The following is a 24,784-nucleotide window of genomic DNA, read 5'->3' as shown; positions in this document are numbered from 1 at the left end:
CCCAGACCATTGTTCTGTAATATCTAGGTGGCTTAAAAACCACAGGGCATGCATTTGGCTATTTAGTTTCATCTGAGAGGTGGGTTTTCTTTAAGATGCATGAACTTAACAACTCATGTGAGCATAGCTGTTGCCTGAAACCAGTTTTCAACTGGTAAAGGCAATTTCGGTAGCTTGGAGCCCTTGCATCTTGCTGAAAGCCTGTGAACATTAAGTATCCGTATAGTCTGAGAGCCTTTGAAAATCTTACTCATCATCTACTATTAACAATTTGAGAATAGTTTGGGTGTGTGTCTGTGCATACAGGGTATGGAAAACCTCTGACATTATTGGGAGCTACAGACATTGCAGGAAGCTTTAGTTAGCGTGAGCATTCAGGGTGGGTGTTCTTGTCCAAGCTACCCGAGTTGGCACTCTAGAAATTTTTGAGGGGGTAGTGGAGTGGTGAAGAGGGAGGGATGGATGGGTAGGGTTATGTCAGCATTTGAATGACTGCAAACATCTAGCAGGTATCTAAGAGACTTTTTCCTCTGGGTGCATCTCATTTCAACTGGTCATGGGGTTGCTGGGGACGTGTTAAGCTGATTGAGATCTTCACAATGATTTTGATGTGAAGCCGTGAGAGAGGCTGGAGTGGGTACGGGCATTTCTCTAATACTGTGTACGTGGTTGTGCACCTCCACCTGCAATGGGGCCTCTGACTGTCTTTGCAGCTATGATGGAGTGCCATTTCTGATGCATGACAAGACACTCAGGAGAACAACAAACGTGCAGGAAGTGTTTCCAGAGCGGGCCTACGAGCACTCCTCCATGTTCAACTGGACCGACCTGGAAAAGCTCAATGCTGGGGAGTGGTTCCTGCAGGTGTGTACGGCCATGGTCCTGGAGCCATGGCCATGGGATGAAAGCTCATGCCTAAACCTTCTTTGAGGTGGAGAGGTGTAGATCCATCTCTTCGGTGGAGTGGTCTGAAGTGCAGCTGGACCAAGGGTCCATGAACCACATTTAGTTCTGTCCTCTACTAAACTTAGACTTGTTCTAAAAGACACGTTGTCTTTCTGTGGCTCTTCCACCATCTGGAATAAGGGGCCTTAATGCCTGGTTGATACCACAAAGAACTTCAAGACCCCCATGAGGGGAATAGGATTATAAAGAGAACAGAAAAGACAGCGTGTTATATGCTGTTCCTTTTTCTTTAATTTACTTTTGGAGACAATTCTCTTTACAAAGAAAAAGCAAGAAATTCAGCCTTTGAAGTCCAGGGCGGGGAGAATTGCTGTGGGATGGGTTTGACCCATCCTTCGGCGTGCAGCCAGGTTGCAGGTGGGATTTCTTCTTGCCAAGCTGCTCTCTGGCCAGCAGCCGTAACCTTCTTGGAGAGCATTAGCTGTGGTCTGGAAGGAGGACTGCAGCACTCTGGCACGCTCATGCAAGCTTGAACGTGTCTTGCTGAGGCATCGCTGCGGCGATGCAAGCTCAAATACCACTTTCACGTGCCTGCTTGGAGCTCTCTGGGTGCTTGCTTGGTGGAAGCCTGAAACCACCGTAGCTTCATTGCCGTTCTGATCTGAGCTGGTCTGGAGGTGTGATGGGGATGTCTTTGTATTACAGCTGCACGTGCTGCTGCACAGAAACTTAGCTGGCCTGCAGATGTGGTTGTGGGAGGGGGAATGCAGGGAAAACTGCTTGCCAGATGAGAAGGGCCAAGACAACAGCTGGAAGGCTGCTTTTTGGGGTGTACTTTGAAGCAGAGTCATTCCTGAACGTCCTTAAGTCAGGAGCCCATCTCTTCCAACAGCCCATAGCTCGTTAGCTATATAATAGCTGGTCCTTTTTGGTTTTGGATTCTGAGGAATCCACGGTGATCACGTACATAGTGTGCAAAAGTACATTTTTAGCTTACTACCTTGGAAAATTACGTTACTGCCTTATAGCTCTGCTGTCCCCCTGCAAATGGGATGACCTGCCCAGCTCACCTTGCTTTAGTGACCTCCCCTTGGGTAAGTAAACTGAGGCACGGCGTTTCAGCAAGCTGCAAGATGGTCATCAAGCGTAGCTGTCAGCTGTTGCCAAGGTGGGATAGAAAAGGGTCTTTACCTGTATTGGAGGACTGTGGGCTTTGTGGCACTAATGTCGGGTTGTGCTTTGCTTTCAGAACGACCCTTTCTGGACAGCTGGGTCTCTTTCGAGGTCTGACTACTTGGAAGCTGCCAACCAGTCAGTCTGCAAGCTGGCAGATATGCTAGAGGTGATCAAGGACAACACATCGCTCATCCTGAACTTCCAGGACCTGCCACCAGCTCATCCTTACTACAGCACTTACATCAACATCACCCTGGAAACCATCCTGGCATCGGGAATTCGGCAACAGGCTGTGAGTTCTGTGGGGTTGGTGATGTTTCCAAACATCCCTCCTTATGGGTTCCCTGAATTCTTGAGTTTCTCATCTGATCCATTTGAACACTTGATTTGAAATGCCACTTCATGCCAAGAAGTCGTTCTGGGGAGGACTGTGCCTCGAGGCTGGTGGTCCCAGAGGCTTGATAGTGTCTTGGACTGTACTCATGGTAGTAGTCTCTTCCCACCAAGTGATTCGATAAGAGCTTTGGACATGAGAGAAGAGGCTGAGAGACCAGTTGTGAGCAGCAGGGAGCCCTGCCTCTCCCTCCGACTCCTTGGTTTTAAATAATTGCGGTGGGTTGACCCTGGCTGGACGCCAGGTGCCCACCAAAGCCGCTCTATCACTCCCCTCAGCAGGACAGGTAGTATAGCTAGATGGAGGAAAGCGATTATTCCCCTTACTCAGCAATCGTGTTCAGTGGGGGGCTCACCACTACAAGACAGATGTTGATAAACTGGGGCAAGTCCTGCAGAGGCCACCAAACTGGTCAGGGGGCTGAACATATGAGGAGGGACTAAGGGAATAGAGTCTCTTCATCCTGGAAAAGGAAAGACTTTGGAGAGCTGCTATTAGGTCTCCCCAGTACTGGCAAGGAGGTTGTTGAGAAGTTGGACCAAAGCTCTTCACTGAGCTGCATGTCAGGAGGATGGGAGACAGTAGTCATAAATTGAAACAGGAGAGGTTCCCGATGGATATAAGGAAACTAGTTTTCCCTGTGAGGGCAGGCAAGTGTTGAGACGGGCCCTGAAAGACGAAGGGATCTCTGTCCTTGGAGCTTTTCAAGACCCAACTAGACAAAGCCCTGAGCAACCTGGTCCGAAATGAGTGCTGGCTCTCGTTCGTGTTGGAGTAGACATCTCCTGAGGTCTCTTCCCACCAAGCGATTCGGTAAGAGCCTTGGACATGAGAGAAGAGGCTGAGACCTGGAGGCCAGTCGCGAGCAGCAGGGAGCCCTGCCTCTCCCTCCGACTCATTGGTTTTAAATAATTGCGGTGGGTTGACGCTGGCTGGGCGCCAGGTGCCCACCAAAGCCGCTCTATCACTGCCCTCAGCAGGACAGGAGGGAGAAAATATAACGAAAGGCTCGTGGGTCGAGATAAGGACATGGAGAGATCACTCACCAATTACCATCAAGGGCAAAACCTGGGGCAAAACTTGGATGAGACTCGACTTGGGGAAATCAGTTTAATTTATTACCAATCAAATCAGAGTAGGATAATGAGAAATAAACCCAAATCTTAAATCCACCTTCCCCCCACCCCTCCCTTTCTCCCAGGCTTAACGTCACTCCCGATTTCTCTACCTCCTCCCCCCAAGCGGCGCAGGGGGACGGGGAATGGGGGTTGTGGTCAGTTCATCACACGTTGTCTCTGCCGCTCCTTCCTCCTCAGGGGGAGGACTCCTCACGCTCTTCCCCTGCTCCAGGGTGGGGTCCCTCCCAGGGGAGACAGTCCTCCACGGACTTCTCCAACGTGAGTCCTTCCCACAGGCTGCAGTTCTTCATGGACTGCTCCAGCGTGGGTCCCTTCCATGGGGTGCAGTCCTTCAGGAACAGACTGCTCCAGCCTGGGTCCCCCATGGGGTCACAAGTCCTGCCAGCAAACCTGCTCCAGCCTGGGCTCCTCTCTCCATGGGTCTCCAGGTCCTGCCAGGAGCCTGCTCCAGCATGGGCTTCCCACGGGGTCCCAGCCTCCTTCGAGCATCCCCGTGCTCTGGCATGGGGTACTCCACAGGCTGCAGGTGGATATCTGCTCCACCGTGGACCTCCACGGGCTGCAGGTGGATATCTGCTCCACCGTGGACCTCCACGGGCTGCAGGGGCACAGCCTGCCTCACCATGGTCTTCACCATGGGCTGCAGGGGAATCTGCTGCGGCACCTGGAGCACCTCCTCCCCTCTTCTTCACTGACCTTGGTGTCTGCAGAGTTGTTTCTCTCACTTATTCTCACTCCTCTCTTGTGCTGCAGCTGCTGTTGCGCAGCAAATTTTTCCCCTTCTTAAATATGTTATATTTAATGCTACCACCGTCGCTGATGGGCTCAGCCTTGGCCAGTGGCGGGTGCATCTTGGAGCCGGCTGGCATTGGCTCTGTTGGACATGGGGGAAGCTTCTAGCAGCTTCTCACAGAAGCCACCCCTGTAGCCCCCCCGCTACCAAAACCTTGCCACGCAAACCCAACACAATAATCCTTCTCCCTGGGCTGAGCAACTGCTTCGGCCAGAGCCAGCTTCTGCTTGGGCAAGAAATGGGTGTCCTGGAGCTGAGGGGTTTTCAGCAAAAGGAGGTCTATGTATCTGCAGAGATGTCGTCCAGACTTCCATTTCTGCCCCAGAATTGTCCTTGCTGGGTTATGCCAAACATTTTAATTTCCAGCTCTGAGCGGTTGCGAGCAGAGCCCAGCCAGCCTTGTTAGCTGTGTCCTCTCTGACCACAAGGTACAGAGCTTCACCCAGCCCATGAGGAGCTACCACTGATGCAGTGATCTCTTCTGGAGGGAGGGCACCGCTTCCCATGTGTCAGAAGGGCACCTGGGCACTCTGGGTGTCCCTTGGAAAACTTCTCTTCTTGACCTGTCTAGGGAAGGAAATCTGGTCCTTTCTTCTGTCCTGTGCTCTCCCTTGAATATGGGCTGGTTGAAAATAGCGTAGCGAGGCTGACAAATGGGATGACTACATCACTCGCAGCTCAGATGTTTCGTCTGTATCAATTAGGTGCATCTGCATGCACAGACAAGTTCAGCGCTGACTTGTGCGGTGATGGGCCCAGGAGGGACGGAGCTATTTTTAACTTCCATCTGTCTTTCTAATGACTGACACTGCCACCCAATTTCCAATTAACTATGTGGTTGCAGTGTTATCCCAAAGCCTCTGCCGGCTTGGCTAGATCCAAAGGAGGACCGTGCTGTCTTCTCCTTGGATATTGGAATGGAGAGCAGGAGAAAAATAAACAAAACATAGATGTGGGGTCATAAAGTGATATTTCTCACCCAGGTTTTATGGTTCCCTATTGAAAATGCATTCGGCTGTATCTGTGCTGCTCTGGTGCTTTGGTAGATGAGTGCCAGTGAGTTATTAAACATGGTCAAAGCAATGCAATGCCCCGTGGTACTGCTGAGATCATCTGGTTGGGCCCAGCCTCTGCATGGCACAAGCCATTAAACTTCCCAGCTTGGTGCCTGCATCCACTTCACATCTGGCAGCTGAGCATGTTAACAGTAATTAATTCGACAATTTTTTAAAGCGTGGTATGAACTCAGGGAAATCCTTGCCTTGGGTTGGAGTAGATGTAGCCCTGATAAAAGAGGGTGATTAAAACTGGGGTCATGGGAGGTTTCTCCTATGCATGCTGTCTGCACTGTCAATTTTATGTCCTTAGTTCTCTCTGTGCCCTGGACTGGGCAGGGAGGACAGGTTTTCAAGGATACACCATGTCTCTTCTCATGAGCCCTTGGCCTGATCCCGTTGTATCTCAACCCTTTTCACCTCTAAGTCTTTGTGTGTTACAGCCCTCTGGGCTTGCGGACAATCCTGAAATGCGTTTGAATAGAGATGTGGGAGGCTGTAAGCGTCTCCTAGACAATTTGCGTGGCAAACGAGGCAGTCTCTCATGTGATTTTGCTTCTGGCTTGGTGTAAACTGGCTGTCTTGTGTCACCAGCTTTGTGAACGGTCTTGGCCATAGCCGTCCTCTGTCTCGCTCCCTCCGCAGGTGATGTGGCTGCCGGACACGGGGAGGCAGCTGGTCAGACAGATTGCGCCGGGTTTCCAGCAGACTTCTGGCCTCAAGCTGGATGCGGAACGCATGAGGGAGAAAGGCATCGTGAAGCTCAACCTGCGTTACACCAAGGTCACGAACGAGGATGTCAGGTACAGCCTTCTCTTCGGATACTGCGTGATAGCCCCTGTGCTCCATGGCAGGTGTCCACAGCTCTGCGCACCCTTGCTAACCTCATGCCCTGTGTGCGTCCCTGGCTCAGCAGCATCTTTTCTGATCGTCCCGGGCTGTCTTATCTGCACAGAGTTATCTTTTTAGATGGACTTGCTCTTGAAAGCTTGAGCCGTGCAAGCTTCTCCCTACCCATCACACAGAATCCAGGCTGTTCCCAGGAGCTCTGCGTTGCTAATTCAGTATACGATGATCCTTTTTGAAATACAAATATATGAATCGGCTGATTCTTACTACACTGTCAGCTCTGGAAAAAGTGAAGGCTTTTCACACCGACTACCTCCAAGGGCTGTTTCATCCTCATTAGCAGCTGCCCTTTGCTTCTGTTTGTCTGCTCCAGAGTTGCTACCACGGGATTTTGATTAGTCCAAAGTCTGGATATGCTTTCAGAAATTTCTCTTTGCAGAGAATTCACCCGATTCATTGTTGTCCTTTGTCAGCTATTTAGACCGGTCAGGTCTCCTCTTTAATGAGATTGGCAGCGTGGGGTTCCTCTCCTTCTGCTTGAGCTTGTATTTGAACCACGCAGCGTGTTAGCTCCCAGCTTTGCCCTCTTCTCGGAAAGGGCAGATTGTCTCTAATACAGCTTTTCTATTTTTTAGAGTTTAACTTTTTCCCCCAATGAAATACTTGAAAATGAAACAGGTTTGCAGAAATAAAATATCTTCAAAGTAGCTGTCTTACTGTATGTTTGGGCTGGAAGTAGAGAAGAGCTGAGCCCACAGCTCTTTGAGAGCGTGGTCCTATTTAGCGTAAGCCGGTGGTGTCTTTCCGTGGCTGCCAGCAATCTGTCTAGTTTGCTCGCCCTTAAAACCAAGTCTGTGCTTTACCTGCAGGGTAATTCCTGCCCGTTTTTCTCCTACCTATTTGCTCTATCTCATGGAGGGGACCATATGCCAACTCTGTCATCTATCCCAGCTCATCAGTCCCAATCTCTTCTCAATCCCACCTCAGCTGTCTCCAAAATCAGACCAGCCACCTGAGTGTTTCTTGAACCCCAAAGGCCTTGTGGTGCCCAGTCAAATGTTGCTGCAGTCCTGCAGCACGAGTCAGAGCAGGCTCAACGAGCCCTGGGATAACGCAGTTTCCTCAGTCCGCCCAAAAATCAGCATCTGGATGTAACATTGCTGCGACCATCTCTGCCCTTGAGAATCCCTTAGCCTTTGGAGCAGCTTGATCGTGTTGTGAGCTTTGAGATGTCCACATCTTGTACAGTGGCCTTCCACCCCAAAGTGCTTTGCTGATACCGAATTGCAAGGATTAATCTCCGTGCTGCCCATGCGAGGGAGATTAGCGATGCTTCTGCTTTGTAGATAAGGAAACAGAGCAATTTATGCAAATCGTGTGGGTAGAGAGAGTCCACTATAAGTGCTTGGTTTGCTGCTGACAGCTCCTGTACCCCAGCTTGCAGTTTTAGCTTCTTGGAAAATGACCTTAGGAGACTGGAAGCTGTAACTCTGTCACCGTCCCCAAAACAAGGGCATGGGAAAAATTGATGTTGGAAATGCAGTCTGTCAGTTTTTAATTAAATTGCTTATGAAGTGTTACAGGCATCTGAGCCAGATGTTAATTTTACATCAACATGATGAGGCGGTTGTTAGAAAAACATGACGTGCCCATCATTCATGAGGAAGTATCTGAGGTGGGCTGTGGCCTGGGTCAGATAGCATCCAAGAGGCGAAGAAAGCTTTCAAGTTCAAACCATTTGATGTCAATGCCCTTGGGTTGCTTATGAAGTGACTGTACCCTGTTAAAAATCCTGTTTCATGCAATTCAAACCCAATAAATCTAGCTGTGACTACAGCGGCGGCTGATAGCAAGAGCTTTCCTCTTGGAGATGAGGGTCTGACGTTTGCTGGGTGATGACATCTCACCCTGTCTGTCTCCTGGCAGGGACTACGCCATGGCAAACCTGAGCGTGAATCTCTACACTGTGAACGAGCCCTGGCTATACTCCATCCTGTGGTGCGCCGGCGTCCAGTCGGTCACCTCCGACAGCTCCCACGTCCTTCGCAAGGTGCCTTTTCCCATCTGGCTAATGGTAAGCACGATACCTGGGAAGCTGCTCTGAACCCCTGGAAGGAGGGGATGCAGCGGAGGGGTGTAGAGGTGGCCGTTGACCACTGCAGCCACATGTCTGGTGGGTTTCTCCAGGAAGATTGGGTTCACCGTGCTGTTGGGCTTGAGAGTTTTCACCCTCTGTATGCCTGAGCCCTGAGATGGTAGCGGATCAATGCTCCTCTCGCACAATCCCTTCCTTCAGATGGCCTCGTCTCTCCCCATACAGGGTTTGGGAGCCTTGGAGATGATGTTGCATGCCCCATTTAACCCACATGATTTTTCCATTTTCCTCTGATGGAAAAACACCTTTCCAGACCTGCTGAGCAGCTGTTAAAGTTGCAGGAGAATCAGGCACACAGGTGAACAAGCAAACCTGGCTTCTGTGCTTCAGGCAGGTTTCAAAACTAGCTTTTTGCCAATTTTTAATACCAAATGAGGACAAGTGTTACCTCTGGCTACCCCATTGCCGGACAAGGAACAACCAGAGACCAAAGGTAGCCCCCTTACCCATGATGTTAGCCAGTAAACTCTCTGAAAACCCTGCTAGCACTTTAGGTCTCTGAACCAAACAGAAATAGTCATGTTGAGTGGAGGGAAAATGATGAAATAGTTGCATTAAAGTATTCCCAAAACAAGAGCTCAGCTGCGGAGGCGTAAGTGCTTGTGATGGAGGGGCTGTTTTCAGAGGACAGATCCTGTCAGGGGTAGGACAGGAGGCAGCTTTACCTGCTGCTCTGGCAGATCTGCTTGGGAAAGGGGAGAATAAGATGAGCACAAGGAGAATTTAACGTTAATGAGTTATCTGCATCTTTAGCTGGAGGCAGGACCTCAAGACTACTGCCTAGATGGATGAACATCTATGCACGATGTCCGCAGCCTTTGCTTAACCTACTGCTTGTGTCTGACTCCACAAGTTCGCACTGGTGCGCGCTGAAGCTGGAGAATTGAAAATGGTTTTATAAAGGCTGAATCTGTTGGCAGAAGAGATTAGCATCATCTGAATTGTGCTGCTGCAAACATCTGTCCTCCACTACAGCTGGCAGGAGTTGTGTGCACATCACTGGTAGCTTTTTACTCCAAAACCCCCTTTGCCAGCAATGAAAAGCAGTTGATACTTGGAGTCCTTCTCCAAGGGCTCTCCCATCTGCTGGATTTCCAACTCTGTTGTGAGTGCACACTCTTATATCACCGTCAGCATAAAAATCCCTTGATTTCCTGCATATTGAAGGGCCTGGGTGATGTAATCTAACCAGCTTCACCATCTGAGCCCCCTCCATCACGTAGCACATGGCTCGGGAGCTGGAACGAAGTGGTTGTTTCTGCCAGGCTTTGGCTGCCCAGTGTTCTTGGGGACTTCGTTGTGCTTTATTGCCAGCTCAACAGTGCAAATCTGTTCTGCTCCATTCACCCAGGGGCCATTTGCAATTGCAAAAATAATTTAAGTTGTGTTTCAGTTAAATAAAAGGAAAAACAAAGAAGAAAGTGACAGTATCTCTCCCCTCTAGTCTTAATGGAAAGCTGCTGGTAAGAACAGAGGCCATCAGACATGGCATAGAAAAGGGCTTTGAAAAGCTTGAGCTGGGGTTCAGCCCCTAACTTGATGTCCTTAAAGTGGGTGCCCACTGTGAGACCCCTCTCTGCAATTTCGTAAGTATCCCTCAGAGCCAGGGTTTGAGTTGCTCTCTGCCCAGTTCCACTGAATTGATGAAGGGTTTGACGTGCGGATTTCAGGAGTAGGACTTTATTTAAAAAAAAAAACAAACAAAACCAAAATAATCCCACTGAAACAGCCCTGTCTAAAAAAGAGGAACTGCAGGTGAAATATAGCAAATTCCTGAGCAGGTCTTGGTGCGAATGGAGCAGGACAACAAGTTGTCTCCGCAGTAGATCTTTGTTGATCCGTGCTCCCTCCTCTGCAAGGCTGAGGAGGCATCTGCTCACTGGGCACTCCTAATAATGATGTGTGTGGGGTGCATGTCTTCGAAAAATCCCAGTTTTTCCATTTTGATCACCTTGAAATTCCATTTTTGTCACTTATAAAACCTTGATTTGGTACCACAAACTTCTAGCTTTGAGCGTTCTACAGGACTTCAAAAAAATATATGTAATACCTGTCATCAGGTGCTGGAGTTTTCCCAGAAAGCTGTGTTTGTCTACCTATCGCTTGGGGTATATCATAGGAAATGCAACTTTTGCCCCCCAGGAAAACCTGTTATTTGGGTTCTTCAGTTGTGAAATAGCAACAGTTGCATAAATGAAAAATTTAAACATGTAGATTTTGTTCTAACTTAGAAGACTCTTGAGTTTTCATTCAAAATAGTTATGATGGCACTCTCCTGCCAAGAAAATGGGAAACATCAATTTTGTGTCTGTTGGTCTTAATAGATGCAGCAAATGTAACATTAAATGTCACTCTTCTGTAATTAAGCTGGAAAATACAAGGATTAAATCTCCATCAGAAGCACTGGCTAATTAAAGCGTTGCCCTGCTAATTCTATGGTACACTTTCACAGGATAAATTGAGACACCGAAAGATTCACTGAGCAGAAAAACAAGTTGTTCTCTGCTGGGACACAGAGGTAGCAGAGCTGATGGCTCCCAACTGGTTTTATCCACGTCACACTACCATTGCATGAACTCATCTTTATGCATTATGTGTTCTAGTTCTCTAATGAAATATTACTTGTGGCATTAATGACGGTGGTGGTGGTTGTGATGGATCTGTCTGGTATGAAATCAGCAACCTTTTCCTGGTTGGGACTAGTCCAGGTATGGGATAGGAGAAATTCGTTAGCATCGCTGATGGCTGTCCTGGGTAGGTGCCTTCTGAGCATCATCAGGAGTTGATTATTATTATCACTTTACTTTGTTGTCTTTCCTGGGCAGCACAAAAATCAACGTGAAGTCGTGTGCTTCCGTGCTGAGTTCAGACGATGGGTTCAGCTGGGTTTAGCTGGTGTGATGACCACAGCCACTTAGACTGGCAAATGAAGCCAGAGCTACCAGTGCCTTAAAGGACAGAAATTGAGAAGTATATGCTTATAGCGTGGGGACTGTGCAGAACAGCCAACGTTAGCACTCACAATGGACCCTGCATGTCTCATGTGCAATGTGTACGTGTTTCTGTGTTTTCCCGCAGACTTGGATTTCCCAACAGCATCTTATCCTCTCCTCGAGGTACAGCTGAGATAAGAAACTTTCAGCCCACAAAGCTCTGAGAAAATGTCAGCACACAGAAGGAGGGAGTTTAAAATTGTTCCTGTTTGCAGTTTTTCCTGATAACGTCGTTTTGGATGACAGGCTAGCATTAGAAATGTCATAAACGTTGTGGTTTATATGTGATCCCTGCAGCTCTGTGCTTTTCTTTCTGCCCTGGTGGTAACTTCAGCTACATGTGGTCTCTCTGTGATTGTACAAACCAGAAGGTTTAAGGTCTGCTTCTGTTTTTTGTCTTCCAGCCTCCAGACGAGTACCACCTAATCTGGATCACGTCTGATCTCATTTCATTTATTGTAATTGTAGGAGTTTTTATATTCCAGAAGTAAGTAGCATCGTTACAGCTCAACTCTCACGTATTTGTGGCGTGTGTTTTTGTTCAGAGCCTGGGGTGGAGATGGGAGAGAGGAGCACCGGGCTCCTCCGGCGCTTGGATTGCAATAGCAGGGAAACTGTTTATTAAAAATCCCTACAAAGACTGCAAAAAATAATTCCACTTCTGAGATGTGACATTGAATTGGATGTAGTCGCTACTTTTTAAGAAGAATGAGAGGTCTCAAAATAGTAGCGATAGGCGCTTTGCTCTGCTCGTGAATGCGTGTGGGAGAGAAACTGTAAATGCTTTAGGGAAATGGACATTGAGAAAGAGATTAAAATGCTTTAAAGGAAGAAGAGGAGATGTTTTGAGATTCCACCATTATAGTCTTCAGAAAGAACATGTTATAGTTTTCTTAAATCAGTTTGTTCCCGTTTGGATGAAGAAATAGAAATATTATGATTTAGCAAATCAAATCAGTTGCTTAATTTGATGCGTAGAGAAAGTCTCTCCATTTTCCAAAGAAAAGGGAGAGCAAGGATTTGACGAGGGCACGGCAGAAGCCTCTCTGTTAGCCAGGGTCCCTGAAAACAAATGTGGAGCATAAAACCAAGGAGCAGAGCAAGTTAAGACACTGATAAATCAGGAGGAGGTAAATCAACTTCCTCATGGCAGAGTTGGCCAAGCTACCCTCCTCTTGATTATACTGGAGGAAACCACGGTGTCCTCCCGGCGATGAGCCTTTTCTCCTAGGAGGCATTTTAGCTGTCGGTGGTGACAGCGTAATAACCCTCTCTGGGAAAAAGCGTGAGCTCGGAGAGAGATGCGCTCCCTCCAGCGAGAAGCAGCAGCCTTCTCCTGGAAAAATGTGTCACTCTGAAATTGCATCTCCTCTTCCCCTGGCTCTATAATCTCATCTGCTTTGGCATGCAAAAACAACTGTCCTAGAGACCTCAAGGGACCTACACTTTCCTTCCTTCTTGATATCTGAAATGCCTCGCGTTAGGAGCAGCAATTTAATTTGCTTCAGCCTCATGAGCTAGTGATTTTGCTGTCGCCGTGTCCCAGATCATCTGCTTGCAGCAATCTCTTTCCTTCCCGTGGGTGCATAATTACCGGGGTATTTTTGCCATGTTACACCTAGGCTATTGCTCCTGCCAGCACCCACTATGGATTTGACTTCAGGCCACATATTGGGTCGATTTATAATTTTGTCTAAATTCATGACCTGCACAGTCCCATGCTGGTAGACCTGTGCTCAGCTGGTCCCCAATTCCAGCATGGGATAATGGAGTGAGCAGTAGATTCAAAATTCTCCTCTCAGATTAGATTTCCCAACAGTTAATGAAACCACCGACCGAGATGAGATGAGAATTTTTCTAGGAAGTTTTGTGATCTGAATTGTGGCTGATTAAACCTTTCCTCCAGAAGGGCATCATGGCTGTGTTGTCTGGAAGCTTCCTCTACTCCCTCAAAATCATCAGTTGGTTTAATAAGAGATGTCCTGCTCTTTAGACCCTGTATTTCTTTGTCAGATACAGAAATGCACGGAGCAGTCTAGAGACAGGGACTGACCTCTCTGAAGAGCAGAATTTGAAGGCCAAGTTGAGGAGATATTTGCAGCCTTTGGCATCATCTCCCAGTTTTAGAAAGCTTTCCTGAATCAGACCCAGGAGACCACAGCTGAAGAGATTAAACTAATTCAACCTGCTGAATGGGAACGGTAGGTCCCAGAGCAGAGTGAAACGATGCATGCTTGGAGAGAGGGAGAAGTCACAGCTACGTGGACTTTGCAATAGCTGGACTCTTCCTTTCTGCACAGGTTGAATTTCTTCCAATTTGGAAGAGGTTTGACGGAGTAGGGCAAGAGGAAGCAGGGTAAGGAAGGAAAGCATTATTGCAGGATTTCTCTTCCACCTCAGTGTAAGTGTGATACAGGTGAAAAGAGCTGGAAACTGCCACCAGCTTTCCCCAGGGTCCACCAACCTGGAGCACCAAGCTCCCTGCCCAGCCTCTGGATCTGACGTAGAAAGGCAGTTGCTCAGAGAGGTCTGGCCACGTGGGGTCCATCGTAGCAGGGCCAAATGTCTTCTTTTGGATCTCTCCCTTGGAACAACCCAACCCCAAGTCAGTAGAAGGAAGGAGGAGAAACTCTAGCACCAGAAGTTGGACTTTCTGCAGCAAAGGGCTTGCTCTTCCAAGAACCTTGTGCAGGAGAGACCCATTTCCCTGCTGTTTCAGTTTCTCCACCACATGAAAGAATTGGTAGCAGCATTGAGGATATAAAAAACAAATTGCAGCAGAATTGCTCAACTACTACCTGCTGATGTGATTCAGCTCCAGGAAATGGAGCTTGGCATTTGGCCTTCAGTGTCGTGGTTGGTTTGTTTTGTTTTGTTTTGTTTTTTTTCCAAGTCCTTTTTGGGGCAAAACAGAGCTGCTTCCTTCATGCAAGGATGAGGGGGTGGGTGGGAACAGAGCCACCGCTTTGATGTGCTCGTCCTCTCTCCTACGCATGGCTTGTCTCTCCTCCGTAGCCGTGGGTAGGGATTGCTCCTGCTGATCTGCTTCAGCCCTGGTGACAGGATCATGGCAGCCTCTCCGGAGGGGAAATACCAACTGTGATGACTTCTAACCGATCTTTTTTTGCCTCTTTGCCTTGTTTATTTTCTTACTGCTCTGACTGTTGTGCATGTTCCTCCTCTTTCTCTCTCTGCTGCATTCTGGCATCTCACAGCTATCACATGATCAGGTAATTCTGGTGCTTTCCTCCTCTTTCTCTTCATTCAACCTTCCTTTCTTTCTTTCTTTCTCCCTCTCTGCTATGGCTTCACTGCAGATGGACAGGGCAGGATGCAGTTTTCCATGATGCTTTCAAACATCTGGCTTCGCAGGGGGACCATAAGGGTCTGAACATTGCATGGTCCATAGCCATGAGCACCACGGGAGCCTGATGCTGAAGCCGGTGGATGTTTTGAAGGCAATCTGACCTTCAGTTACAATGATCCAAGTCGCTGCCTTTTAAAACAGCCCTATTTTGAGGTCTTGCAGTGTGTTGTAATTGGGAAATTCCCAGTGGATGTAATGCTTTCCCCATGGAAATAATCCCATGCAAAGTATCCCTTCCTTCCTGCATTTACCAGAGATTTTTGAGGCCAACCTCTTCTAAATTGGCCAATTCTAAAGAAAATAATGCAACCTCTTCAATTATATAAAGCAGCGCTTCTCTAGCCCTGGGAATGAATTAATAAGGCTAATAGCTGGAAAGGTTTGGCTCATCAATTGCTGCACTCGGAGCTTGGGATCTTTCAGGAGTCTCTTCCCAGTTACACCACTGCGAAACTGGAAGTGCAGTGTGAAAATAAATAGCATTGCACCCAAGAAGGGAATGAGCCTGGGATGCTGGATTTGAAGTGCCATCAATTGGAAACCCAGATTTCTCTTTGTACGGGCTGTTTTCGTTCTCATCCCCTTGGAGGGAAGCACTGTCGCTTTTCTGCAGTAAAGCCTTCACCGCGTCCCTACTCAGACCAAACTCTTCATGTGTTACCTTCTCCATTCCTTCCGCTGTGTGCCATGGGGTTGTATTTCTGAGGACTTGGCTACTCCCTATCTGTGCTTACCTGCCCCTCTCCCTCTGCCCACCCACCGCCTCGGGGGTCGGGGTGGGCCACCTGCAAGTATCGCCTGCTCCACGAGGCACCTTGGACTTGTGGCGTTATGTCCTGCGGCATCTCCCCCAAACAGGACCTGGCTATGGGGCTGGCCTGAGCCCTTCTGTGGGTGCAGGGAGGTTGGGTGTCTTCCCCTTCTCACCTCCCCCTTGCTCCCTGGCTCGTGGATAAGGAGAAGACAGGCATGGAGGAGTTGGGGCAGGCTTTAGACAAGAGTGGTCGCAGGGTGGGGACTCTGTGGTTGGCTTGGCTCTTTGCTCGCTCCCTTATCACCTCGGTACCAATCAACCCCGTTTTCTCCCCGACCTACCCCTCTCCCATCCCCTTTCCTACCATTTAGCATCTCCTCTCCAAACCAAGGGTCCGGTCGTGGCCCTAACACAGTGTATGCTGTCTCTGTGTTGTTGTCCCAGTATTTTTTAGTCTGTTCCCACCCCGTGTCCGTCTGGTCTGCTTTGATGCCAACCTCCCAGAACAAGACCTACCTGCTGTCTCTCTGGCCTTTTTGCGCGCTGCTGTCCTAAACGTGGCCGATCACAACAGAGTCCAAGGGGGTAGGAGAGGTGCTATTTTCTATTAAAAAGCTTTCTGGAGACCCAAAGGCTACTGAGCACAGCAGAGTGTGTTTCGTATGGTGTTGGAGTTGGATTGTGATTAAATGTACTGGTGGCTCTTCTAAAGAGGGTATTTCAAAGTACCCCTGAAAAAAGGGGTCACCCTCTTCTAGCTTGTTCAATCAGAGCAACGCACCCCTGTGAGAGGAGTCATTGGCCCCTCGTGCATATTTAACCACCCTGGGTCTGACGGCAGCCACCATGCGAGATGGGGAGCAGAGAGCAGTGGTCGTTCCTCTTGGCAGGAGGAGAAAAGCCCTTGGTCCCTGCACCCCTTTGAGGTTGGGCTGTCTGTGCCTCAAAATAGCCCATGCCCTCCATGGGACGTCTAGGACTTACGGGCAGGAGATCATCATGCCTTTTGGCCATGCAACCCAGCCTGATGCTGAAAATCCTGATGTGGGCAAAGAAAAGACTTGTTGTAGCAATATGTTTTGGTCTTGATCGTAGTTTAAGGAACGTCTTATCCTGTGAGATCCTATGCACTTGCAGCTAACATTGACCTTAATGGGATCTGCCTGCATGGGACAGTAAGGGCAAAAATGATCGTCTTCCAGATCTGAGTGGCTCAGCTTAGATGATGATGGTAGAAGAAAAAATTTTTTTTTGTTTTTAATTTTTTTTTCTACACTAATGTCTTTGCCTCCTTGTGCTTCCTCTGTGTTGCTTCTGTCCATGGGTCTGTGAGTTGTCGTGTTGCCATCCCACCCCGTCTTTTCTCTGTAGCAGAGCATCCGCTTTCATCCGTACCCTGGTCAAAGCCTGATGGTGCGGTGTTACCCACTGGGATTTGGGAAGGGGATGGAAACCCCATGAAATCGACACCAGCCAGATTTTCCTGGAAAAATTGCAGAACCTCTTTTGTGGATGTTGCTTTGTCAGGCTGATGCTGTGGACCCAGGCTGGAGATGTGTAGGGCTCCTCAAATCCTCTGTGCCTAGGGCTGGGTAGGGGATTAGAAATTTAAGAGAAGGTGGTTGACACCTTTGGGGGAAAAAAAAAAAAAAAAAAATCGTCTCTTGTGTGGATGAGCCACTAGATGGTGCCAGAAGATCAGAAACCCCATAAGCCAACCTAAATCCTGCTGTTTCTCCATCAAACGGCCTTACAGCATCCCTGGCTCCGGCAGGGAGAATGGGATTTACTTGAAAGCCTTCCTCTGTGGTCAGGAGGTAGGATGAATCGGTGGGGTGTGGGCTATGAAAGCCTGGCCTAAACAGCACCCCTTTGCAATGGGATCTTGGGTATGGCTGCTTTGTCCGAGCCCACCAAGCCCTGTTTTCCCCTCCTGCAGCAGCAGCCCACCTTTCACTCCTAATGCCAGCAGCTCTGCAGCTGAGGGTCTGCTATGGGGTGCTCTCAGGCTGAAAAACAGCTTTAAAAGCAAAATCCCCCTTGAACTTGCTGCCACTGCTTATTGCTAACATCAGTAATTTTCTTTACATGCATTCAGTAATGAGAATAAAAGTTTGGCTAATTTTAAGTCGAGCCAAGTTCCCATTAGTCTCGTGTTGTTCATCTGGTGGAAACTTTTGGTGAACACTGAGTTTCATTAAGGCTTAAAAAGTGGAGGGTCTGTGTAGAAACATTTAAGTGAAGCCCTGGCATTCGGGGAGGGAAGTGCACTGGGAGAAATTACATTTAATTCTGTATGTGACACTGTATGTGACAGCTACCTGCATTGGGACTGCTTGTACTTCCTTGCAGAGCAGCTCATGTCGGTGTCTTTGCTGTGTCTCAGGTTGGAGCCCTTAAATTGTCTTTGAGCTCTCTTCTCCCACAAGCGTGAGCATGTCACTCAGTGAGGAAAAAATTATGGTTTCTTTACTTGGCTTGGTGTCTTGTTCTGTTCCTTCTTTCCAACCCTAAGAGTCAAAATAGCCCTACCTCCTTTGGGCAGCTGGATAGCTGATGTGATAGAGAGGGGGTTGGGGCATCTGCAGTCCTTGGTGAAATTAGTGGAATTGGGATGCTCACGGTGGTTAAAGATGACCTGCTTGTATGTCTGTACCCCTCTGAGATAACATGCTCATCTCTGAACATCCTACCATGCGGGGTTGCGTAGGTGCAAGGGTCTCTGGGATTTGTTGGTCTCTACCTTGTTGGTGGCCACTTGCATTGAGGATGCTCCCGTGGTTGGAGAGACCAGCCCCTGATATCCCCCTCTTGTCTTGCAGGTGGCGTCTAGGAAGCATCAGGACCTACAACCCAGAGCAGATCATGCTCAGCGCTGCTGTCCGCCGGTCCAGCCGGGACGTCAAGATCATGAAGGAGAAGCTGATCTTCTCAGGTATGGGTGGGGCTGGTCGGTCAGAGCCTTTTGCTCCATCCCTCAGCTGCCACCCTGCTCTCTGCTGATGGAGGAGGTGGTCACGATACGGGTGTCATCTCCCGCTGGTGGGACAGGGTGACTGGACTGACCCTGCCGCACTGAACCACTTGTGGGATATGGTCATGGCTCATCCATCCCAAACTGGTGCAGGTCTGAGCACTGATTTGCTCAGAAATCCTGCATTTAACTTCCCAAGCTATACCATGCAGCTCTCGTACTGTCCTACATCATCTCCACTCTGAATTGTCAAGAGCTATAAAACCTTTAAAATAATGGCATAGGTCACCACAAATAGTGGTGATGAGTTTGGGGTAGACCTGGAATTCCACGGCCCTGTGGATTGATGTTGTTCCTGATATCCTTGTGCTCCTCCCAGTGTTTATTTGTGTTGGAACATCTCACCCCACCTCTGAGAAAGATCTCAGAAATGTGTACAAAGAGGGGAAGATTTAGCTTTAAAAACTAAAATTGGTGCATGAAGCTGGAAAGCTCACATTTGAAGGAATGTGAATATAATCTCCCCTTGAGCTTTGTTATGGGTTTTCTTTCTTTGTATTTAGGGGCTAGAGACCTCCAGCAGGGATCAGGATTTATTGTACTGGGCACAACACAGCAAAAAGACAACTCTTGCTTCAAAGAGCTTATTGTGTGAAATGCAGGCCTGATTCTGCCCTCCAGAGATGATGAAAATCAGGTGTAAATCGAGGGAACCCAGAGAGGGAAAGCATTTGGTCACAGCAGAATTAAGCCTCCCCAATGTGTTTGAGACGTAAAATGTCCTAGACATAAAATATCCGTAGGGGTAGGGGATATATATTAAAGTTTTGTGACTCTGAAACAAATGTTCTTGCTTAGGGGGGATGTTTGCAGTTAAAACATTGGTGGTTGCACCTTTTTCCCCAGTGAAACCAGTGACCGTAGGACTCTCCCCTTTTCCAGAATGGCCATTTGGGTAGAGATTAAGTTCAGGTATTTTGCACCCTTTTCCCACAGGTGACTAATTCAGCCTGTGGCATAGCATCACCTGTATGGGGGGGGGTCCAGCTTTGCCTCTGGTGGTGGCAGGATTGTCAGGGTCCGAAATTTAGAGGCAAGCTCCTATTTGGGGGCAGATCCTGTTCAGAACTGGTTTTAAATGGGTGCAGCGTTACTAAACCCAGGGTGAAATCCCTGTAGGATCAGATGGATCCCATGTGGTGGAATTGCATGGCGGCTCAGTGCCTCAGTTTCCCCATCCATGGGGGGCTCCTGGGACTTGCACTCCTGTGACGATGTCACCCCTGCTTCTCTACCCTCCCCAGAGATCAACAACGGCGTGGAGACCACGGATGAGCTGTCTCTCTGCTCTGAGAACGGCTACGCCAATGAGATGGTCACCCCCACGGATCATCGGGACACCAAGCTGCGGATGAACTGAGGAGCTCCAGTCCAACCCCAGCGCGTGGCTGCCCCAGCGTTGGCTCCGGCAGCGAGAGCCGTGCTCTCCTGCTTGCTGCGGGATGGGAACCTTTGAGGAACTGCTGGTTGGGCAGAGACCCCTTCCCACACCCCACCACTAGCTGCTCCACCTCCCTGGTTGTGAGGCTGAGGAGCTTATTTTTGTAAATATGTAGAAAATCTGAATTTTTTTTTGTCTCTTTTTTTTTTTGAGTGTAATTTTTCCAGGGCATGAGTGGAAATACCGTGTTCATTAAATCCTTGTCCTCATGGCTGAAGTTATTTGAATCTTGATGTGACAGCCTGAGTCCCCTTGGGGAGTTCTGGGAAAAACATGTTGGACGTATCTCCCCTTTCTCTCCCTTGCCCTGCTCCACCCCTTCCCTTGGTGCGGCGACTGTGTAGCTGAACGTTGTGATGTTCTCGTGAAGTGTTGGTTTTGTTACGGTTTTTTTTTGTTTGTTTGTTTCCCTCCCTTTCCCCCTTTCTTGGGCAATGAAGTTTTAGCTCTAATGCAACAGGAGGCTGTTTGGAGGAGAGAAGCTTTCCTGGGAGAGGAGATAGCACTGCTCTTCCCTGCTGAAGTTCAGAGCCAGGGAAGGGGTTGCACTGGCTTGGTCACTTGGGCACCTTCTCCCTGTCCTGTCCTCCTTTCCCAAAGCGTGGATGCTCACAGGGGAATGGCCTTCTTGAAATGTCCTGCCGCAGTCTTCAAGGCAAATCCTGAGCGTTGGCTGTAGATCGGCCTCTGCTGGCAGCAATGCTTTCATTTTTGATTTATTTTCCCTTTTTTCTTTCTTTCTATCTTCTCCCTGAGTTGGGCTCTGTCGGGAGCCCAGATGGCTTGCAAAAAGCAATGCCATGGGCACCATCACTGCTCAGATCTGGCTAAAGTGCCTGCCACTCCAAGTGGCATTCGCAGTCGCTCCTTGCTTCCCTGTCGTCGCACCCGCGTAGGAAGAGGAGGTGGTGGTGCAGCGTGAGCTTCGCCCTCTCTGGGCCAAGGAGATGCCCATGGGTGAAGGAGTTGTAAATAGTTTGGAAGGTGAAGCAACCCCGGAGTATGATTTATTCCTGCAAGGAGACCTTTCTTCCTTGCTTTAAAAGCAGGATCTTTAAAGCTGCATGTTTGTGTCCTCCAAAGGAGTGATGGTCTTGCAGCAGATGCTGACAGGCTCGTGAAGGTAAGAGCTCTCATCAGCGCGTTTCCAATGCAAAAGGCTTTAAACCAAAATCCTAGACCAGAGGTTAAAAGAAAAAAAAAAAAAAAAAAGAAAAAACAACCACAAAACAACTCAGAAACCAAGTAGATGACAGTGGAATTTTATCCCCCCCCGAAACGGCTCACAGCCAGCCCAAGGGCGGTCTCTCTCTGCTCTTGACCTTCAAGGCCTCGTGGACAGGAGACGGTTTTTGGGTCACTTTGCTGTTCGCACGGAGCCGGTTCCCAAGGCAGCTGAAGCCAGCCGGAAGGCTGCTGGAGCTGTGAATGGGTCTTGGCTCAGTCCCCCGTGGCCTTCCAGTGTAGAGTTGTTCCCTTCCTTGCTGGATCTTGGTCGACACAACGTGCAACGCGAGAAATCCCATTGAGCGCGAGCTTCCTTTGAACCTTGGTGTGTGCTGCTTTGAAAGCGATGGGACCATCAAAGTTGTTTACCATGGAGGGGATGGAGCTGAGGCTGAGTCTTCGGGTGCTGGCCAAGCTGGGCTGTAGACCCTGTGAGTGGCTGGGAGGGGTCACCTTGCAGAGGAGAAGGCGTTCTGGGGGATGCTGATGTGCATTACATTTGACACCCAAAGCAGGCTTGGAAAGGCCAGAAATAAGCCATGATAAAACCAGCCTTGAGCAGTTCTTGTTTTGGCAGCTCCATCTTTTTTAAACTGTATTCCAACAGCATTTTGAAACTCTGAAGTCTTGGGCTTAGTGTGGAAGAATTGGGGGCAAAAGTGGTCAACTTCTCTATGTAAAAGAAAAATACCCCTACTGATAACGAAAACATGGATTGTGATGCTTAATCCTCTTAAGCAGTGCAAATCAAGACTTTAATTCCTTTGCATCTACCCTGGGTTTTTATGAATGTAAGTGGAATAAGACCCTGGTCCATGCTCCCTCTTACCTTCCCCAAATACCGTCCTTCTACATGGTACTCTCTCAAGTCTGTGAAGAACAGTGTGTTTTTTCTACAGAACTGCAAGATTTTGGTGGATTTGAAGGCTTTTGAGAACAAAGTTGCTTCTCCTTTTAATGTGGTGCTGTATTGAAACATTCCTGATGGATTGTCATTGCCAAGTGAGAGATGTTGTTAAATCTCAGCATCTGTTGATAATCACCTGCATGTTCTGTTTTTATCCTTGGAGATGACTTTATTGAAAGGTCAAGTGCTTAAAAGCTTGGAAGTGTTAAAAGCAATCCAACTAAGAGTTGTTTTCACAATTGATTTTTTTTTTAATGATGAGACCCAAACTTTATGCGTGATGCACTGACTGTTACCGTTATCGTCCTGAATATTTGCTACCTTTTTTTTTTTTAAAAGGATGAAACTTTTTTGATGAAAATAGAGCTAGACCAAAATAAACTCTGCAATGCTCTGTGAAATAAACTGTCAGTATTCCCCTGCCAGTCTGTAATGTTGTTTTGTGTTCGGGGTTCACTTGCAAAATGGTGATGCCTTGATCTTCTCCCTGTGCTTCTGCTTTTTCATGCTTCATGAGGGAGCTAAAGGTCTGACCAGAGGGAGTTTTGGAGATCCATCCTTCTTGAGGTCGGTACAGTTGTGTTGCATCTCCTCCTGATGACACAAAGCCGAATGGTGCGGTCGACACGCCTGAGGGAGAGGATGCCATCCACAGGGACGTGGACAGGCTTGAGGAGTGGGCCCATGTGAACCTCATGAGGTTCAAAAGGCCAAGTGCAAGGTCCTGCACCTGGGTCGGGGCAACCCCCGGTATCCATACAGGCTGGGGATGAAGGGATGGAGAGCAGCCCTGCCGAGGAGGACTTGGGGGCACTGGTGGAGGAAAAGCTGGACATGACCTGGCAATGTGCGCCCGCAGCCCAAAAGCCAACCGTGTCCTGGGCTGCATCACCAGCAGCGTGGCCAGCAGGTCGAGGGAGGGGATCCTGCCCCTCTGCTCTGCTCTGGTGAGACCCCCCCTGCAGCACTGCGTCCAGCTCGGGGGTCCTCAGCACAGGACAGACATGGACCTGTGGGAGCGGGTCCAGAGGAGGCCACGGAAATGGTCAGGGGGCTGGAACAGCTCTGCTGTGAGGAAAGTCTGAGAGAGTTGGGGTTGTTCAGCCTGGAGAAGAGAAGGCTTCGGGGAGACCTTATTGCAGCCTTTCAGTACTTAAAGGGGGCTTATAAGAAAGACGGGGACAGGCTTTTTAGCAGGGCCTGTTGCAACAGGGCAAGGGGGAATGGTTTTAAACTAAAAGAGGGGAGATTCAGACTAGGTATAAGGAAGAAATGTTTTACGATGAGGGTGGTGAAACACTGGCACAGGTTGCCCAGAGAGGTGGTAGATGCCCCATCCCTGGAAACATTCCAGGTCAGGTTGGACAGGGCTCTGAACAACCTGGTCTAGTGGAAGATGTCCCTGATGACCTTTAAAGGTCCTTTCCAACCCAAACTGTTCTATGGTTCTCTTCCACCCAGGTTTTATAAGCCAGTAGCTGAAAAGCAGTCATGTGGAAAGGAGGTGACTGTGCAGACCTGAGTCTTGAACAGTAACTGTAGAATAATTTTTCAGTGTTTGTGGCCATGTGGGGCCAATGATGCACCCGTAGAACCGATCAGGCAGCAGTTTTAAACCAAACAAACGGGAAGCAATTTATTTTTAACACACATTATGCAAGTCATTGCCCCAGGGTGCTGTGAAGGCCAAAAACCATAAGCAAGTTCAAAGAGGAATAAATGGCTCATATGTCCATTAGCACTTATTAAACACTAAAAAAAGGAGTCCAGATGTGAGATCCAGCTTGGGAAGTCCCTGAGTAGTTCTTTGCTAAATGTGTGTGTTAAGGGAAAGGCTTGCTTGGTGCTTATTCTATTTTTTTATTCTTTACCCCAGGATCTGGTCCCAGGTGCAGACAGAGGGTGCTTTGGGTGAGAAGGGGACCTTGTCTGGGTCAGCGTGGGATTGTTCTTTGTTAAGCAGCTGTTTTCTCCAGCTCCTGAATGGCTGCATTTAACTGATAGTTGAAAAGGATTAAAGTAAATCCAACACTATCTCACTGGTTGGTGATGGGTAGTCGGTACCGTGTCATGAATTTGACTGGCTCTGGGAATACCATTTCAGCGTTAAATATAAACTTGCCCTAGGGGAAGGGGTAGAGCTCCTGATATCTACAATATTGAATAATCCCTAACTGGGGGCTGTCGTTGCTATACCCTAGGGAAAGATACTGAAAAGTTGAAAGGAGAGAAATGAGGGTCATGTAGGCTGTGTCTGTTACTCAAATAAAAGAGCTGAGGATTGGTTGCTGGCTCTAAGCCCGAATGGCTTGGGACAGCCAACATCGTGCTGTTTAACTCTTTTTCTTCCTCTCTAAAACTGCTCTTATTTATAAGAGCTTAGTGGTACAACTGGGATAGTTCTCAGAACCTTTCCAGCCCTTTAAATTTGCCAGTAGAGTTGTAGTCCTGGGGTCTGGGAGGTGATGCTGATGTGACCATGCCCTAGGCCTACACAATTATCTTCCGTAAGAAGGATCTCTTATATCTCTGCTAAAGCCTTAATATGATGCAGTGGCTAGGAGCTTTCGAAGTTCAAACTCAGCGTGCAAAGT

General features: G+C 48.5%; 1 protein-coding gene across 3 annotated transcripts in view; it reads left to right on the top strand.

Moving 5' to 3' along the window:
* Positions 1-22,612, top strand: part of GDPD5 (glycerophosphodiester phosphodiesterase domain containing 5) — a 178,697-nt gene extending 156,085 nt beyond the window's left edge. For all 3 annotated transcript variants that reach the window (XM_075140355.1, XM_075140356.1, XM_075140357.1), the window contains exons 10-16: positions 714-864; positions 2,156-2,374; positions 6,109-6,266; positions 8,239-8,386; positions 11,865-11,947; positions 18,404-18,516; positions 19,860-22,612. In XM_075140355.1, coding sequence (XP_074996456.1) covers positions 714-864; positions 2,156-2,374; positions 6,109-6,266; positions 8,239-8,386; positions 11,865-11,947; positions 18,404-18,516; positions 19,860-19,975 — 988 coding nt within the window. In that variant the 3' untranslated portion in view covers positions 19,976-22,612. The remainder of the gene's footprint in view (positions 1-713; positions 865-2,155; positions 2,375-6,108; positions 6,267-8,238; positions 8,387-11,864; positions 11,948-18,403; positions 18,517-19,859) is intronic.
* The last annotated feature ends 2,172 nt before the right edge of the window (positions 22,613-24,784 follow it).

Source organism: Calonectris borealis, chromosome 1 (genome assembly GCF_964195595.1).
Source record: "Calonectris borealis chromosome 1, bCalBor7.hap1.2, whole genome shotgun sequence".
In the NCBI taxonomy this organism is placed as follows: domain Eukaryota; kingdom Metazoa; phylum Chordata; class Aves; order Procellariiformes; family Procellariidae; genus Calonectris; species Calonectris borealis.
The sequence above is the reverse complement of the archived record's forward strand: the minus strand, read 5'-3'. Positions and strand labels throughout refer to the sequence as shown.